Here is a 16,570-nt window from a genome sequence, read left to right as displayed (position 1 = left end):
ACTACATGGAGGACACTGGAGTGAGGGCTATGTGCAGGTGAGATCCTGAAAATGGTGCTCAATGTCTTTTCAACTCCAAATTTCCATCTCACATTGTAACCTACTGCCCTTCCCCGACCTTTCACCCCTCCAGCCCCCTCCCACCTCCTGCTCCAAAAAAAATCCTTTCCAAATCTGATATGAGTTCAAGGTCCATGTCAGGATTGTTTGCAAGTTAACAATACGCTGTTGCTTCCTAGTCCTTTCCAAGCAGCAAGCAGTTCGGTAAGCCTGGGCCCAAGCCGGGTGGGCAGGCATGCCCATTTGCTGCCAGGGTTTCTGTCCGACTAGGCGCTGGGACAAGCTGGGCAGCATGAGGAGGAGGGGCCAATTGCAAATCGGTGCTCGGAGGCCCACTGGCCACTGTCTTCACCCCTTATACCAGGCTCTACAGAAACACGGAGGATGATGTTTTGCTTGCAGAAAGTTCTGATGGCTGCCCAGCCTTGCACTGTGCCTGCAGGGTCTCCTTGTCCACCAGCACGGGCACAGAGCACATTCTGCTCATACCCTTCTCAGACCCACCAGCTCTGCAGAGCGGGGCTGCCAGCCTCGCCTCTGAGGTTGCTGCTACGAGTGGCACCTGTTGGTTGCAGTCTGGTGGAAGGACTGGGCCACACACGAGGCACTTAAAATGTATCCTTCCTCTTTCTAGCTTAACTCAGGTGATCCGGAAGTTTGCCAAGCAGCTGGATGAGTGGCTGAAAGTGGCTCTTCACGACCTCCCAGAAAACCTGCGGAACATCAAGTTTGAACGTAAGTGCGGAGTTTGGGAGTGGAGGGGAAGGGGGAAAGCAGTTTTGTGCCAAACATCTTACATAAAATAATAACAACAATAGCTTCCATTTACTGTGCGCTACTACAAAGCACCAAGTATTATGCTTAGCACTTTCCATACATTAACTTGTTTAATCCTCACAAAATGTTTCTTACGGGTGGTACACCTGCTTTCATAGAAAAGGCAACAGGCTTAGGGAGGTAGTAAGTAGCAGGGGCCGGATTGCCCCCAGATCTGTCTCCCAGCGCAGAAACACCAGCGTTTCTGCTCATCACTCCATGGGCCTTCTCTCACTCATTCTTATGCCACCTCTTCGGTGTCGGACACAGTGTTGCTGTTCACAGCCAGTCACTAGGGTTCCGGAGTCCAACTCCCGTCTGTCCAGCCCCCAGACCCGGAGATTCCCCTGAGTGACTGCCCACAAACGAAACTGGTCGCAGGAGACAGAAAACAGCGTGGGTCTCACATATCTAATGGCCTGCCTAAAGAGCAAGCCAAATTAATATTTCTCGTAGGGGTTGGGACTGCAAATCTTCTCTCTGCTGAGCGGCACCCTCACTCCACAGCATTGTTTTTGCCTGAGGAAACTGGTCCAATTTCTGTCCTGATGTGTCTGCACTAGTGGGAAGACTCACTATTAAACAAAGGCGAAATGATTTCAAGCAAATCAAAGTTTTAAGATATATGTTTCTTAAAACCGCATTTGAATACAACCTGCCTTTCTTGCCCTAAATCGGTGCCCCCAGTAAAAGGAAGGAGATCAAATTACCTCTCTCCGCAGGCGGAGGGGCCCTTTCAGTGGCTCTGAGGCCGCCTGCGGTGCCCATCACCTACTGATAAAGCCCACTTTATTTCACGGCTCTCAGTTCTTTTCTTTCCCCCAGCACTAAATTCCACATCACAAAGTTAAAGAAAAAGTAATTAAGGAGAAGGATTAACGATTGATCAGCCTGGAAAATTAGAAGTTCTTCTGTCCCCTTCCCCCCGCCCCCCTTCCTCCACCCCACGCCTTATTTTTCAAACCAAGCTGGCTCCAAGTCCAAATTACAATAATCCCAGGGCCACTTCTGATTGTTTCTTGACCAGTTCAGAAATTAATGAGAAGAATGCCCGTGCCCGTTTTAATTACGCTGACAAAACAAACCTGTTGAAAGTTGGCAGTGAGGAGCTTTTGGGACCTTCCACCTGTGGGTGCCTGAGGACACCCACTCTTCCCAGGGAGCCTTGGGGTGCACCTTGAAAAAGGGCAAGGAGTGGAAACACACACCACTCCAAATGATGGTAAGAATGAAGACCCTGGGCAGGCACGTGGCTTGTCTGCTTCAGAATTCACGGGACAGGACCACACCACTTCAAATCATCGTCCCACTGTGTCACCATAGGACACAGAACCATCAGAACACGCACTGGGTCATGGAGCTCATTCTCTAAAAGGGACAGATGACCAAGGCAAAGCCATGTTCAAGGAGCAGCTCGGGGTTCCATCGTCGGAGCCGCCCCTAGCAGCTCACGCCCCCGAGGCTCGCTCAGGGCTTCCTATTAGGCAGACTGCATTGTAAAGGACCTTCTTCAAAGCTCCCACTTGATTCTTGCAATTATTTATGGGGAGTAGGGATTGAGCCTGCAATTAGCTAAATGAAAGACAAGTAAATAATTGCGTTTACTCACGGTTGATTGACACCACGATTTCTCACACCTGCTAGTGTGACTTTGAAACATATGCCCCAGATATCGCCATTTTAGGAAATAGTTGTCCAAACGGGAAAACAAAGACTCAAACGCTGGGTTTTGCCAGTGGGCTTCTAAAATGAGTTGGACAGTGAGACAAATTTAGGTAAATAAGAAAGTTACTTTTTTGAAATCTGCCCCTGGAAAATCTGAAGCAGGACCATAAAGCCTGCAAATATTTCAAACTGCCTCTTCTTCTTTCAGTGTCCAGAAGGTTTTCCCAAATTCTGAGACGGCAGACTTCACTAAATCATCTCTGCCAGGTATGTGTCCTGCGCTGTGTTCTACTTACTGCTGAGTCACTACAGATGAGGGCAGATCCACAGACCAGCTGCCCATGGGATGTCGGGGTGCAGCTGTTACCTTTATTTTCTACAGACAAGGAATAAAAACATTAGCCAATCACTAAATAGCTTCAACTAACAAAATAATGTCTGACATTAGTTGCCCCTTAACCTGTTCTAGGGTCTCAAGTTTGTTTCCCTTCTGTAAATTGGGGTTTCTCTGACACTGGATAATTCTTTGCTGTGAGAAGTTGTTTTGTGCATTGTGGGTATTTAGTAGCATCCCTGCCTTCTACCCACCTGATGCCAGCCAGTAGCACCCCCTCCCCAGCCCCCAAGTCCCACCTGGATGTCACAGTCAGGAATGTTCCCCGACCCTGCAGTGTAGCCTGGGCAGGGTATGCCTGGTTGTGAGCCACTGAAATGGGTGATTCAAACAGATATGGAGGATGACTTATTTGTTGTTTTTGTGTCATCCAAAAGAGTTCAAAGCCACGAGGCATGTTAAATATTTAGCCAATTTTATTTGTTCTTCTAGATTTCTGTTCTTTGGAGCACGAAAGTGACATATGCTTACCATTTACAAAGTTCAAAAATAGCAAAAGTGTAGCACAGTAAAAAGTGGAAGATTCTACTATAACTCCATACTTATAACTGATTGCATAAAGCTTTGCATTTTTATTAATTTTGCACCTTAAGGAAGGGACTGTGAGTCGCCCGTTTATCATTCATTCATTAACATATTAATGATCTAAAAGCGGAGGGAGCAAGCTGGTGGCTGCAGGTCAGATCAGCCCTCAGATGTGTGGGGTTATTTTTACTTGATTTGCATGTGTTCAAAGACATTTTTTTAAAAATATATTTCATTGATTTTTTACAGAGAGGAAGGGAGAGAGAGATAGAGAGTTAGAAACATCGATCAGCTGCCTCCTGCACATCTCCTACTGGGGATGTGCCCGCAACCAAGGTACATGCCCTTGACTGGAATCGAACCTGGGACCCTTCAGTCCACAGGCCGATGCTCTATCCACTGAGCCAAACCGGTTTCGGCTCAAAGACATTTTTTTACTCAGCCACCAATAATTGAAACTTGTAGATGACAGCTGAACACCCAAATTTTCTGTAGAAAAATGTTAAGAGCTGGCACTCTCAGCGCTACACCTCCCCGAGGCTGTGATCAGCTGGGCGGGCTGAGCACCTCTTGAGCGGAACTGTCCTCATCTCCCCACCTTCTCGTTCACTGACCCTCACGCGTGTGTCACCTGCCTGCTTTCTGTGTTTGGGTTTGCAACCCCCCCTTATAGTATTGGTTCTGGGTTGGTGCCAGCTATTGAAGGTCAAGGTGGGAGGGAGGGCTTTCGAGTTAGAGTGCCTGAGGCAGGCTCCAGGCTGGGAACCAGAACGGGTAAAACTGTACCCATACACCTCCCTGTTCCTGCTCTGCCCCTGGCATGAACAGCACAGGGAGGGATTTGGAGACCAGAGGGAAACCCTTCCACGTTCCTATAGGCAGGTACAGAGGCCACACTGGGCATTGTTCTGGGACGTGGCAGAGCCTGACAGATGAATGGGATTCAGTGAAGAAAATAACATTGGCAAATGAAAGACACACTGCCGTGTTTCCCAGGGAGCGTGCCCCTGGTCACATCAGGGAACTAGACATGGTCTTGGTGCATACCAGGGGTTCAAAGAGTTTAGGAAAGCCTTTGGCCCTCTCTACTGCACAGGTAGGTAAAAGCACCTACACTTACGTGTAAGGGTGCGTGTGCGCACACACTCACACTTCCTCTCTACTTTCCACGCTGACATATGTAATTCAATCAGCAAATGCTACCTTTCCATCTCACTATCAGACACATTCCTGGATCAGCCAGAGGACTGGGGTTGGTGCTAAGAACATTTCGTGGAATGTCTTAGTATCCCAGTGAGCTTTCCTAAACACACACGGCAAGTCAGACTATACAGCACCCGACCAAAAACACCCCCCCCCCCAGTACTTACACCTGAGATCTAAATACCCAGACCCTTTTGGATATACTGAGCAAGCAAATTGGCATTCATATCTCAGCCATTCACTCCACAAAATCTTTTTGAGTGCCTACTGTGTGCCAGGCATTATGTATGCTCAGTGGTATTTGCCCTCAGCAGACAAAAAAGTAAATGAAAAAATAATCCCAAGTGGTTAAGTGCTATGAAGGAAACATAATGGAAAGAGAGAATGATGGGACATTGAGGTCCTGCTGAGATAAAGTGATTAGAGAAAGCCTGTCCATGGAGTGACAGCTAAGTTGGAGTGTACGTAATGGGAGGGTTGCTGAGATGGGCAGGGTGAGAGAAGAAAGTTCCAGACGGTACACTGACCCTGGCCAAAGGCCCTGAGGTGTCATTGCAGTCACTACAAAGAGAGCCTGAATAGCAGTCGCCTCTTTCATCCAGCTCTTACTCCTTGAACTGTGCCCTCTTCGAACATAACCTTAATAAATCCTCGACAGCATTCCTCCATGAGAGGCAGGTCCTATGACACGTCCATTTTATAGACCAGGAAACTGAGGTTGTTCCACGTGCCTGCCCCAAGTCCCTCAGCTGGTCAGCAGCGAGGCCAGGATTTGATCTAAGTATATTTATTTGTATGCGGAATCCCAGACCTTCACATTTGGTTGTTTTCATTGCTATTAGAGACTGACTCAGTTCACATACTCATATATATTCAGGCCTCTGTGACCTTCAGAGTTCTACGATGATCTAAGCTAGCTTTTACTTGAGTTCAGACAGTCCGGGTGTAAAGGTTGTTGTTAATATTTACATTTGCCTGGAAATTCACAAGCATTAGGAGACATATAATGTCCATGTGTATTTGAGATATATATATATATTTGCATTTTACTAAAGACTCCTTTGAAAACATGCAAGTAAAGGAAATGGTTTTCTTTGCTTTTATCAATATTCTGACTTGGTGGTTCCAAGTATTAGTGATCCAAGTGTTGTTTCAACCTGCAGATCTAAGTTCTACCAATGAGGGTTTGCTGAGACAGCTACAACTTACACACACACCCACACACACACCCATAAACTACTAAGTCTTAAGGTCTAATTTCCCTTTTACTCCATCTTAATTATATTTGTTGTAATCATTACAGTTACATGAAAAACAGAAAGCAAAATCAGAAAGCTAGACTACAAACTGCGTCAGAATGCACTCACATGTAAACACACACAAACTGAAAGGTTCCTGGGTCAGAGCTGTGGTGGGCCCGGGCAGCAGGACCGTTCCTGCTCCAGGACTGGCACTTCTTGGGCGAGGGAGACATAGAGGTTATTCAGCGCAGAGCTCCCGTCCCACAGGCTGGCATCAGAGAGCTGGCAGGTCTCCGGGCCCCGTCCCATTGTTCCACGGGGTCAAGACCACGGGGCTGGGAACAGCATGGTTGGGTCTGGCCTAGGCCACCATGAGGTCGTTTTTTAGCAAGAAAAGGAGGTCTGTGTGAGAGAGCCTCAGAGAAAACAGGTACGGATCTTGAGTTATGGACTCGCCTACTTATTTGCTAAAACTATTTTTCTGAATTTCAAAGTAGTTTGCAAAATACCCTTGGCAGATTCATTTAAAAGGCTTAAAGGAAATAAAGTGAAGGGCTTCTCCCCTGACAAGCCCTGAGCTAAGCAGCTGGCTGGATTGGATTACAGGCCTCTCGAACGGTGATCCACAGCGCGGACATCACATTCCAGATGCTGGAAGACTGGAGGAACGTGGACCTCAACAGCATCACCAAGCAAACCCTGTACACCATGGAGGACTCCCACGAGGAGCACCGCAAACTCATCATCCAGCGTAAGACGGGCTACCAGGGTCGTGTCATTTTGATTTTTTTTTTTTTTAAGAGAAAGTAGCTTGGGGGAGATACTTGGGAGAAAATATCTTGGGAGATAGTCATGCCTGGGAACGCTCTGCTTACTTTAAATTAAAAAGTGCATGCTGGGACTTGAGCGTGCTGGTGGGAATGAGTAAGTGCTGCTCTGGTAAGAGCATGGGCTTGGGGTGTCCAACAGACCTTGACTCAACCCCTGGCTCTCCCGCATGGTGACTTGGCTTCCGAATCTGTAAAATGGGGGTATTGCAGAGGGATTAAATGGGACAGTGTGTGCCCTGTGCCTGGTGCCCTATGTAGTGCTGGTAGATGAGGTGGTTAGCGGGCAAGCACTCAAGTCAGGCCGTGTTTTAAACTTGCCTCTGCCATTCGCTATCTCTGCAACCTTTAGAAAGTTGTGTATTCCATAGTGCCCCCGTCTCCTCATTTGTAAAGGAGGGTAAGCATAGCACCTAACTCCTTGGGCTGCTCATTCATTCATATTCAACAAACACTTGAGCACAAAAGGCACTTGAGCAATTGCTACGTACCACCTACCGTTCTAGGCTCTGACATTCACATTCTAGGGATGGCCTAAGGTTAACGTGTCCACACACAGCACTTAGAGGAGTGCCTGGCACATGGCAAGCAGTGGATAACCGTTAGCAGTTAGCGCTCACTGCCACCACCAGCCGCTCAGATGCCCAGAGAGTGGGACGAAGGGCGAAAAAAAACACAACGAGAAGCTCAGAGACCTGGTTCCAGTCCCTGCTCTGTCCCTAACTTCGAGTGGATGATGTCACCTCATTAAGACCTAGCTTCCTCATCTGTAATATGAGGCGGGTCAACTAACCAGACTTTTAAAGCCCCTGCTCATTCTGCAATGTTAGGACCATCCGGTAGTCCTGGAAGCTGACCTTGTTAGTGGCTATCAACTAAGTAAAGTGGGACAACCAGCCATTCCAGAGAAATGGGGAAATCAAACCGCTCCGACAAGTGAAAACTACAGACATGTGTGGATCTTGAGTTGTGGGTTGATTTACAAAAAACAAAATAAAACACACACAAAAAGTAATGAAAAGAGACGTTTCAGATTGGAGACCACCGCAGAGATGTTTCTCTTTCCTCAGTCCTCTGCTTGCAAAGTACTTCCCGATCCATGATCGGACTTGCAGCTGAAACCAGGGGGAAAGTGGTTCGATTATCCACCTTTTCCTGTTGCAGAACTGAGGGCACAGCAATTGCTGCTTTTTTTTTTCTTTTTTTTTTCTTTTTTTTAATTAAATCTTTATTGTTCAGATTATTACATTTGTTCCTCTTTCCCCCCCCCCCATAACTCCCCTCCTCCCAGTTCCCGCCCCACCCTCCGCCCTCACTCCCCACCCACTGTCCTCATCCATAGGTGCACGATTTTTGTCCAGTCTCTTCCCACATCTCCCACACCCCTTTCCCCCCCAAGAATAGTCAGTCCATTCCCTTTCTATGTCCCTGATTCTATTATAATCAACAGTTCATTCTGTTCATCAGATTATTTATTCACTTGATTCTTAGATTCACTTGTTGATAGATGCATATTTGTTGTTCATAATTTGTATCTTTACCTTTTTCTTCCTCTTCCTCTTCTTAAAGGATACCTTTCAGCATTTCATATAATCCTGGTTTGGTGGTGATGAACTCCTTTAGCTTTTCCTTATCTGTGAAGCTCTTTATCTGACCTTCAATTCTGAATGATAGCTTTGCTGGATAAAGTAATCTTGGTTGTAGGTTCTTGGTATTCATCACTTTGAATATTTCTTGCCACTCCCTTCTGGCCTGCAAAGTTTCTGTTGAGAAATCAGCCGACAGTCGTATGGGTATTCCCTTGTAGGTAACTGAGTTTCTTTCTCTTGCTGTTTTTAAGATTCTCTCTTTATCTTTTGCTCTTGGCATTTTAATTATGATGTGTCTTGGTGTGGTCCTCTTTGGATTCCTTTTGTTTGGGGTTCTCCGCGCTTCTTGGACCTGTAAGTCCATTTCTTTCACCAGGTGGGGGAAGTTTTCTGTCATTATTTCTTCAAATAGGTTTTCAATATCTTGCTCTCTCTCATCTTCTGGCACCCCTATAATTCTGATGTTGGTACGCTTGAAGCTGTCCCAGAGGCTCCTTACACTAGCCTCGCATTTTTGGATTCTTTTTTCATTTTGCTTTTCCGGTTGGATGTTTTTTGCTTCCTCGCATTTCAAATCATTGACTTGATTCTTGCGCTCCTCTGGTCTGCTGTCGGGCGTCTGTATAATATTCGTTATTTCAGTCCGTGTATGCTTAATTTCTAGTTGGTTCCCCAATATAACATCGAGGGTCTTATTAGTTTTCGTGTAGATCTCATTAAGTTTATCGACAGCTTCTAAACAGTTCTTGAGAGACCTTAAAAGTGTGGTTCTGAACTCTATATCTTCCTTTGACAATTTTGTCCTGTTTCTTTGTCTCCGCATTTTGTTATGCTTCCTTGGTGCACCCCCTAGTGGTCTTTGTTCGCAGTCTTATAGTTAAATCTTGATTGTTGTAGCTAATTCCAGGGAGGGTTTGACCTCCAGGCCAAGTGGCTATGAGAATCAGCTGTGTCAGCAGTGAAAGAACTTCTGTCCTCTAGGGAGGTGCTAATCTAGCCTTTGCCTGAGGCTATCCGGCAAATGCCTCTGTGCAGGGCTTGGGCGGGGCAGGTCGCACAGGATCAACAGGGTGGGCCGGAGAGAGCAGTTATGGCGGCTCTCAGTCCTGTCCCCAGGGGCTCTGCCTCTCTGAGTCCCAGCACCCGCTGCAAAGCTCGGAGAGAAAGCTGCACTCGCTCTGACCCTGACCGAAGCCAGACAGTCCCGCTTCTCCCGTTTGAGTCTGGGTCCCTAAAGACTCGCCCGGATCTGGAGCTCAGAGTCTGCGACTCCCTCCCGATTGAAAACAACAACCGCGCACTCCGCACCTCAGAATTTGACTTCAGCACTGCGCCTCCTCTGAGTGTCCGTGTGCGTTTCTCTTTCCTCCTAGTTGTAGGACTTCCACTCAGCCAGCGTTCCTGTGGTTCTGGGTGATGTCCCTTCCGTTTTTTGGTTTCACTTTTGAAGTAGTTGTTCAAAGCAGCAAACTCCGGCGTTAACCTATGCCGCCATCTTGGTTCTCCCTGCAATTGCTTCTTTTAATGCAAAAATATTTATTAAGCATCTACTACTTAGATCGCAGAAGCTGGTCAGGCTACTGCCCAGTATAGTTGTGGTTTAAAAACATTTGAATGATCAAATGCGCCCTATCACAGGGCACAGAGCAAGAGAGCAACAGCACTGCTGTCCACTCAAGCCAGCCAGCACCCACGGGTAACAACTGCGTCACAGGTCACACACCAGCTAACGAAGACAGTGGACAAAAACGCACGCATAGCCCTGACCGGTCTGGCTCAGTGGATAGAGCGTCAGCTTGCAGACTGAAGGGTCCCAGGTTCGATTCCTGTCAAGGGCATGTACCTTGGTTGCGGGCACATCCCCAGTAGGGGGTGTGCAAGAGGCAGCTGATTGATGTTTCTCTCTCATCGATGTTTCTAACTCTCTTCCTCTCCTCCCTTCCTGTCTGTAAAAAAGTAATAAAATTTATTTTTTTAAAAAACGCACGCATGCACACACACACACTCACAGCAACACAGTATTATGAGTGATATACTGAAGGCAAAATACAGAAAGTAAAATGCTATGAATGTATAGAGGGGCGTGGTCAGTGCTGGTAAGGGGCACAGAGAGGTAGAAAGGATTTCAAGGAGGGTCGTGTCCCCTGGGCCGTTAGGAACCAAACAGTGCAAATAGAGGGAAGTGCCTGAGAAAAGCAGGGCTTGGGGGAATGGCAAGGACGATGGGGTGGCTCGGTAAAGTGCTCACAGGCATGGGGATGAGCCGGGAAGGATAAGTTGGGGCGTATTTTCCAAAGCCTTGAATGCCCTGCTAAGACTGGGGTTTTCATTTCTTCAGTTTTCTGCGTTTGTGCTTTTTAAGATGTATCTCTGTTTAAGCCCAGTGCGGTGAGGTGTGGGCTCTCCTCTGTTTGATAGTGTATCAGGAGTTTGACCACCTGCTGGAGGAGCAGTCACCCATCGAGTCCTACATCGAGTGGCTGGACACCATGGTGGACCGCTGTGTTGTGAAGGTTGGTAGGTGGGAGTGGGAGGCGCAGCCCTGGGCCCTGCAGCCCGACACTCGCCTTTGTGACATGTGGGTAGTTCAGAGCCCTGCAGCGAGCCACCTGGAGGTTCCTCAGCAGCCACGGGCCCCGGTCTCCCTCCCCGGCTTCAGCCAGGCCAGCACCCCTTATGTACATTGGGCCTCGATGAGAGATCTCATTTTTTCCCATGTATTTTTGCTGATAAAAACAGAAAGTTGAAAACCATTGCTCCATACTTTGAAATTGGAGACCTACACAAGCCTTCCCGTCAGTTTCTAAAGACAGTGCTAAATGAAGGGTCAAGTCCAGCATGTTAACGTCATTCACTCTCTCGTAGGTGGCCGCCAAGAGGCAAGGGTCCCTGAGGAAAGTGGCCCAGCAGTTCCTCCTGATGTGGTCCTGCTTTGGCACCAGGGTGATCCGGGACATGACCTTGCACAGTGCCCCCAGCTTTGGTAAGGCCCCAGCCGTCCCCGCTGCCAAACACTGGTTTTTGCGCCATCTCTGTCCAGGTCACCTCTTGGAGTCAGCCACGGTGTTACTGGTTGTCTCTGCGGCAACAAGGACATTGCCCTGAAATGTACCTGTTCTGGGGGACACCGTTTTCTTAGCACTTTCAGGGAGAAAGGTGAATTGAGAGTAGTCAGGGTGAAGAACACAGATCTGAAAGTGGGAGGTTGGCACAGGCACTGTCTGAGCTGAGAGAGGAATGGACAGCAGTGGCTGGGCTCCCTGTTTGCCAGATGTGCCGAGATGGCTTCCGCAGGGGCGACGTTGCAGGCTTCCACCGTGTGCGCTTCCCAAGCCTGGGCCCGTGAGGACGCCTCGGAGTTTGAGCATTTACAGGGGCTAGATTGGCACTCCAGTGATGGGTAGACTGTCTGATCCCTAGAAGAGGACTTCCCATTCATTTCCTTTTGTCTTACCAAGCCTTCGGGTTCTCCTCACTTCAGGAGACATTCCTACCCTCAGTCCTCAGCTACTGTTTTCCAGGGTGTGTGGGGGGGGTGGGGGAGTGGGGGAAGGAGCTTGAAATCTGCCCTGGGGTGTTTAGAACAGCCTCTTCAGGCAGAAGCCCAATTGCCACTGGGGGGGGGGGTGCTGTGCTTCCTTGTGGGACCCCATTTTCTGTTTTCCCTCAGAAAGAATGGAGTGTACATTGAGTCCAGGTCATCATTAGCAAAGTGAGGTGGGACTTTAAGGCATTACCAGACATTGGAAATCTCAGAACACTGTGGCCTCAGTTTTCTAGGCATTTCAGCAAAGGGCTGTTGGTAAATTTTCTGGGTAATTGCTTCAGCTCTCTTATTTTACTTTGCAAGTAGAGATGTGGTGTCGTTTCTCATTATCTCCAATTAAGCCAATCAGCTCTGGGGTTTGCTCGGGGTTTAATTTGACGCGTTTCCATCAGCTTTTTATGGTCTTGTCACCGTTTTCCAGTTGTGCTGTGCAACCGAGTGACTGTGGTGAAACAAAGAAGGAGCTATTTTCCGAAACAGCTCCATCCATGAAAGACTGTGTTTACCCAATTGGAGAGGCGTTTGTGGTGGGTTTCTTTCATCTCCGCCTCGGGAGGGTCTCCGGCCCTGCCTGCACCCATTCGCTCGGGCTGTGTGTGCCGGGCGCTGGTGGCTGCGACCTGGGCAGGGCCATCAGGCGAGGCGTTTGATGGCTTCCAGCTCAGCGCAGTGAGGGTTAGCACACGTTGCCGCTGGCTCCGGGAAAATCACCCGTGCAGAACTGCTTTCAGTTAAGCGGGTGGTTGGAAAATACTTGAGATTTTTTTCATTGTTTCAAAATCAAAGAATCAACAATATCACACACATACACACATCCACAAAGCATGCCTCTTTTCCTTGCTTTATTCTTCAGTTTGCTGCTGCTTAAACTATGTATGTTACCAAGTACCCTTCTTCAGACAGGGAAAGTAATTCACTTTACACTATTCTTTGAAATTCATTTGTTTTTACTAAGTTAACAGTCAATGTGATAAAGGCAGTAGAACAATTAGGGTTTTACGAATGGGTTGAATTTATGACTAAGAAATATTGTTCCTTAAATGTGTTTATTTCTTTTTGAAGCACACACAATTTTAGGCTATATTGGCAACTCAGGCAAATGGCAAAAATGGTCATGAATCTTTTAGAAAATGAAAGAAAGAGATAGTAGCCCAATATCACTTTTGCAGTATCTTTCAACCCTAAACAGGTTGAAATACCTGCTTCCAAGGCCATTTCGCAAACTATCTGAAACGGTTCCGCTCCTCTGACTCATTGTGGAGTTTTGTGCTTGGGGTGACATGCAAGTTGAAAGAATTTGTGGCCAACAAAAGCCCAGCTCCCCCTTTCTGCCTGTGTATGTCAAAGACACAGTTGGTGGTTGTGTTTGGGTCATGTGTCCCCTGTATAAAAACAGCTAATTAGGAAAAAGAGCCCTCTGTTCCCTGGCCCCACCCCCAGCCCAGGGGCCAGCTCCATCTATCTGATAACCCCACACGCTCCTGTCCTTCTGTCACTGTGAATGTGCGGGGTTGTGTGTCAGGTAGCAGGCTGCCTGTCACAGGGATCGTGTGGAATCTAACAGTGATCCCACAGGGGACTCTATCACCTCTTCCCAGAACAGCCTCTTTCTAAGGTACAGTGGGGCCTTGACTTACGAGTTTAATTCATTCCGTGACGGAGCTTGTAACTCAAATTACTCGTATGTCAAATCAAAAAGTGAACGAGTGAGACACGTGATGCTGGGCTGATGTTGTGGCGTTCACTGTGACGTTCACTGCGCCAGCTAGGGTGGGGTATCTGAAGCTGGCTTGTAACCTGAATTTTAGCTCGAAACTCAAAGCAAAAAATCGGCCGAGAGACGGCTCATATCTCGAAAACCTCGTTAGTCGGGACACCCGTAAGTCAAGGCCCCAATGTAGTTGACTCCTTCTTCTCTTTAATTCCTCCTCTCTCTTTTCTCCCTAATTCCTTTTCATTGAAAAAGCCTATGCTGTGAACTAAAGTAGCCAGACTTTCTTTGCAGCAATCAGCGGTTTCTAGCCAAGTTAGTCGCACAGGTAGGCTAGCAGGCAATGAGCTTTGAGTTGTTGCAGAGCTGAGGAAAATAGAGTTTTTATTTTAAAAACCAACCAACCATATTTTCAGTTGCCTGCTCTGACCTCGGTTCTTAGGTTACCTGGTGTCAGTCGGCACAGGTGCCTTTGCCCGTTCACCCTGGGCTTTCACCAGCTGCCCCTGATGCCACGGGAACATCGGAAGGCCACGCGAGGGCCAGAAGTCCGCGGCACAACGCGGCTTGAAATCAGCCTGGGTTCGATGGCGAAGGGAGCAGCATCGCATCTCATCCCCCACGTTTTGAGTTTTTACACACTTGTTTTCTGCCTCGCTTCAAAGTTCACTCACTCGGCGGGCGGGCAGGGCCCGGAGGCCACATGGGAGTGGTTCTGTTAGGGATGGGCCGCCAGACCAGCGGCCACACTGAGCCTTCCAGATGGCTGTGCTGTGCATGGAAGTCCTGGCCTGGCTCTCTTCCCCAGAACCTGCTAAATTGCAGTCTTGATGTTAGAGGTGTCACTCAGGCCTCTGCCGAGCACTAGGAGGCAGGAATCGCTTCCCCTGTATGCAGGAGAGGAAGCAGGGATCCAGAGACAGGAGGGAACTTGCCCATGGGCACACAGCCCGTGAGTGGAGCTCCCCCTGGCATCTCTTGCTCTGAGGATCTTGTGTTCTCTCTGCTAAGCCACACTGCCACTGCCTCTTCTAACTTTCTCCAGTTGAATACTAATAATAAAAACAGAGTAACACTTATTGAGGGCCTCGTGTACATGACCCCTAATATTGGGTGCTTTCTGACTTAATTCTCACAACCACCTGCGAGGTCCCTTTTTCCTGCCCTCGACGTGACAGATGAGGAACCTGAAGTAGAAGATGCAGCAAAGGCAAGACAGTGGTAATCATGGTAACAAGTGCTTGGGAAGCACATACTACCCCTGATGCTCATGTTAACTCTGCACGGCAGATAATAATGGGTACCTTGTTACAGAGGGGGAAAGAGAGCTTGCAGGCTTTCTTGCCCAAGGTTAATATGGTGGGGCTCTGTTTCATAGTCAAATTTGCCCGGCCACAAAACCCACGCTTGTCCAGTGACCACAGTTAAGACAAATACCCTGAGCTCAAATGCATGTACAGAAAGACCAAACAAATGTATTTAATCCTCATTGATGGTTTTTTAAAGCAATGAGAAAAAAGAACAATAATTAGACTATCGTGAGTCTTAAGAGGTACCAGAAGACAATGGAATAGTATCTTTTAAGTATTGAGAACAAAGCACTGTCAACCATTATTCAAGAGTGAAGGCAAAGTAGGGACATACTCAGTTATACAAAGACTGAGAGACTTTGGCACTCATAGAACATCACTTTAAAAAAAAAACAACCACCATGATAAAAGGATGCATTTCAGCAAGAAGAAGAAAAAAAAAAGCCACGGTGAAGGTCTGGAGTACAACAAAGTTCCAGTTATTTTTGCCGTGTAACAAATTACCCCAAAGCTAAGTGGCTTAAAGCAATCATTTTATTATGCGTATGGGTTCTGTGGGTCAGGAATCTGGGCAGGACACAGCAGGGATGGCTCTTCTCTGCTTTGAGATGTCTGGGATCTTAAATGGGAAGGCCCAAAGCTGGTGGTGAGTCGACAGCTGGAGGCATCTTCTCTCAGGTGTCTGGTGCCTGGGCTGGGATGACTTGCGGACCAGGACTGCAGACGAAGGTGCCTGTAGTGGCCCTTCCATGTGGCTTGGTTTCCTCACAGCATCGTAGCTTCTGAACAGTTCAGCTTCTCATATGGTGAGCTCGGGGCTCCAGGTGTGAGTGTTCTAAGGAGGAAGGCACATTGCCTTTTATGACCCAATCTCACCAATTAAACAGAGTCACTTCCTCCACACCTTGCTGTCCAAAACAGTCACAAGCCTACTGAGCTGAAGGGGGGTGTAGACCCCAAATTCTCCCTGTCAGAGAATTTGAGGGCCCCCTTTTAAGATGAGAAAAATTTTAAAATATATAAATAAATTCAATTAGCTATTGCTTCTAATTTGAAAATGAATTTTTGTATGTTTATAAAAGGTAAAACCAAATTCTAGGAAACAATAGATCATGGGGTGGTGGGAAGAGAAGCTTCAAGGATAGTTAAAGCATGCTAAGTTCTTGGACTATTAAATACAGCCAGGTGGTGAGTACACCAGTGTTATTTTTTAAAGTATTTTGTATTGATTTTTTAGAGAGAGAGGAAGGGAGAGAGATAGAGATAGAAACATCAATGAAAGAGAAACATTATTGATTGGCTGCCTTCTGCATGCCCTGCACCGGGGACCTAGCCCGCAACCTGGGCATGTGTCCTGAGTGGGAATTGAACTGGTGACCTCTTGGTTCCTGGGTCAACGCTCAATCACTGAGCCATTCCAACCGGGCTACCAGTGTTCATTTTATTTTTTTAAATAGTTTTTATTGTTTTTGAGAGGGGGGGAGGTAGAGAGGGAGAGAAAAAGAAAAACATTGATGTGAGAGAGAAACATCAATCTGCTGCCTCCAGCATGTACCCTGACTGGGGATGGAGCCTACAACCTGAGCATGTGCCCTGACAGGGAATCAAACTGGCGACCTTTCAGTGCACAAGACCACACTCAAGCAACCGTGCCGCACTGGCCATGGCCCAATACTCTTAAT

At 47.5% G+C, this 16,570-nt stretch overlaps 1 protein-coding gene across 1 annotated transcript in view; it reads left to right on the top strand.

Annotated features, from left to right (window-relative positions):
• The window catches only part of RFX4 (regulatory factor X4), a 132,943-nt gene that overhangs the window by 86,419 nt on the left and 29,954 nt on the right, over positions 1–16,570 (top strand). The window contains exons 9-13 of the mRNA XM_059681761.1: positions 695–795; positions 2,750–2,808; positions 6,511–6,655; positions 10,739–10,833; positions 11,186–11,303. Of these exons, the coding sequence (XP_059537744.1) occupies positions 695–795; positions 2,750–2,808; positions 6,511–6,655; positions 10,739–10,833; positions 11,186–11,303 (518 nt within the window). The remainder of the gene's footprint in view (positions 1–694; positions 796–2,749; positions 2,809–6,510; positions 6,656–10,738; positions 10,834–11,185; positions 11,304–16,570) is intronic.

The sequence above is a fragment of the Myotis daubentonii genome, chromosome 2 (assembly GCF_963259705.1).
Source record: "Myotis daubentonii chromosome 2, mMyoDau2.1, whole genome shotgun sequence".
NCBI lineage: Eukaryota > Metazoa > Chordata > Mammalia > Chiroptera > Vespertilionidae > Myotis > Myotis daubentonii.
The sequence above is the reverse complement of the archived record's forward strand: the minus strand, read 5'-3'. Positions and strand labels throughout refer to the sequence as shown.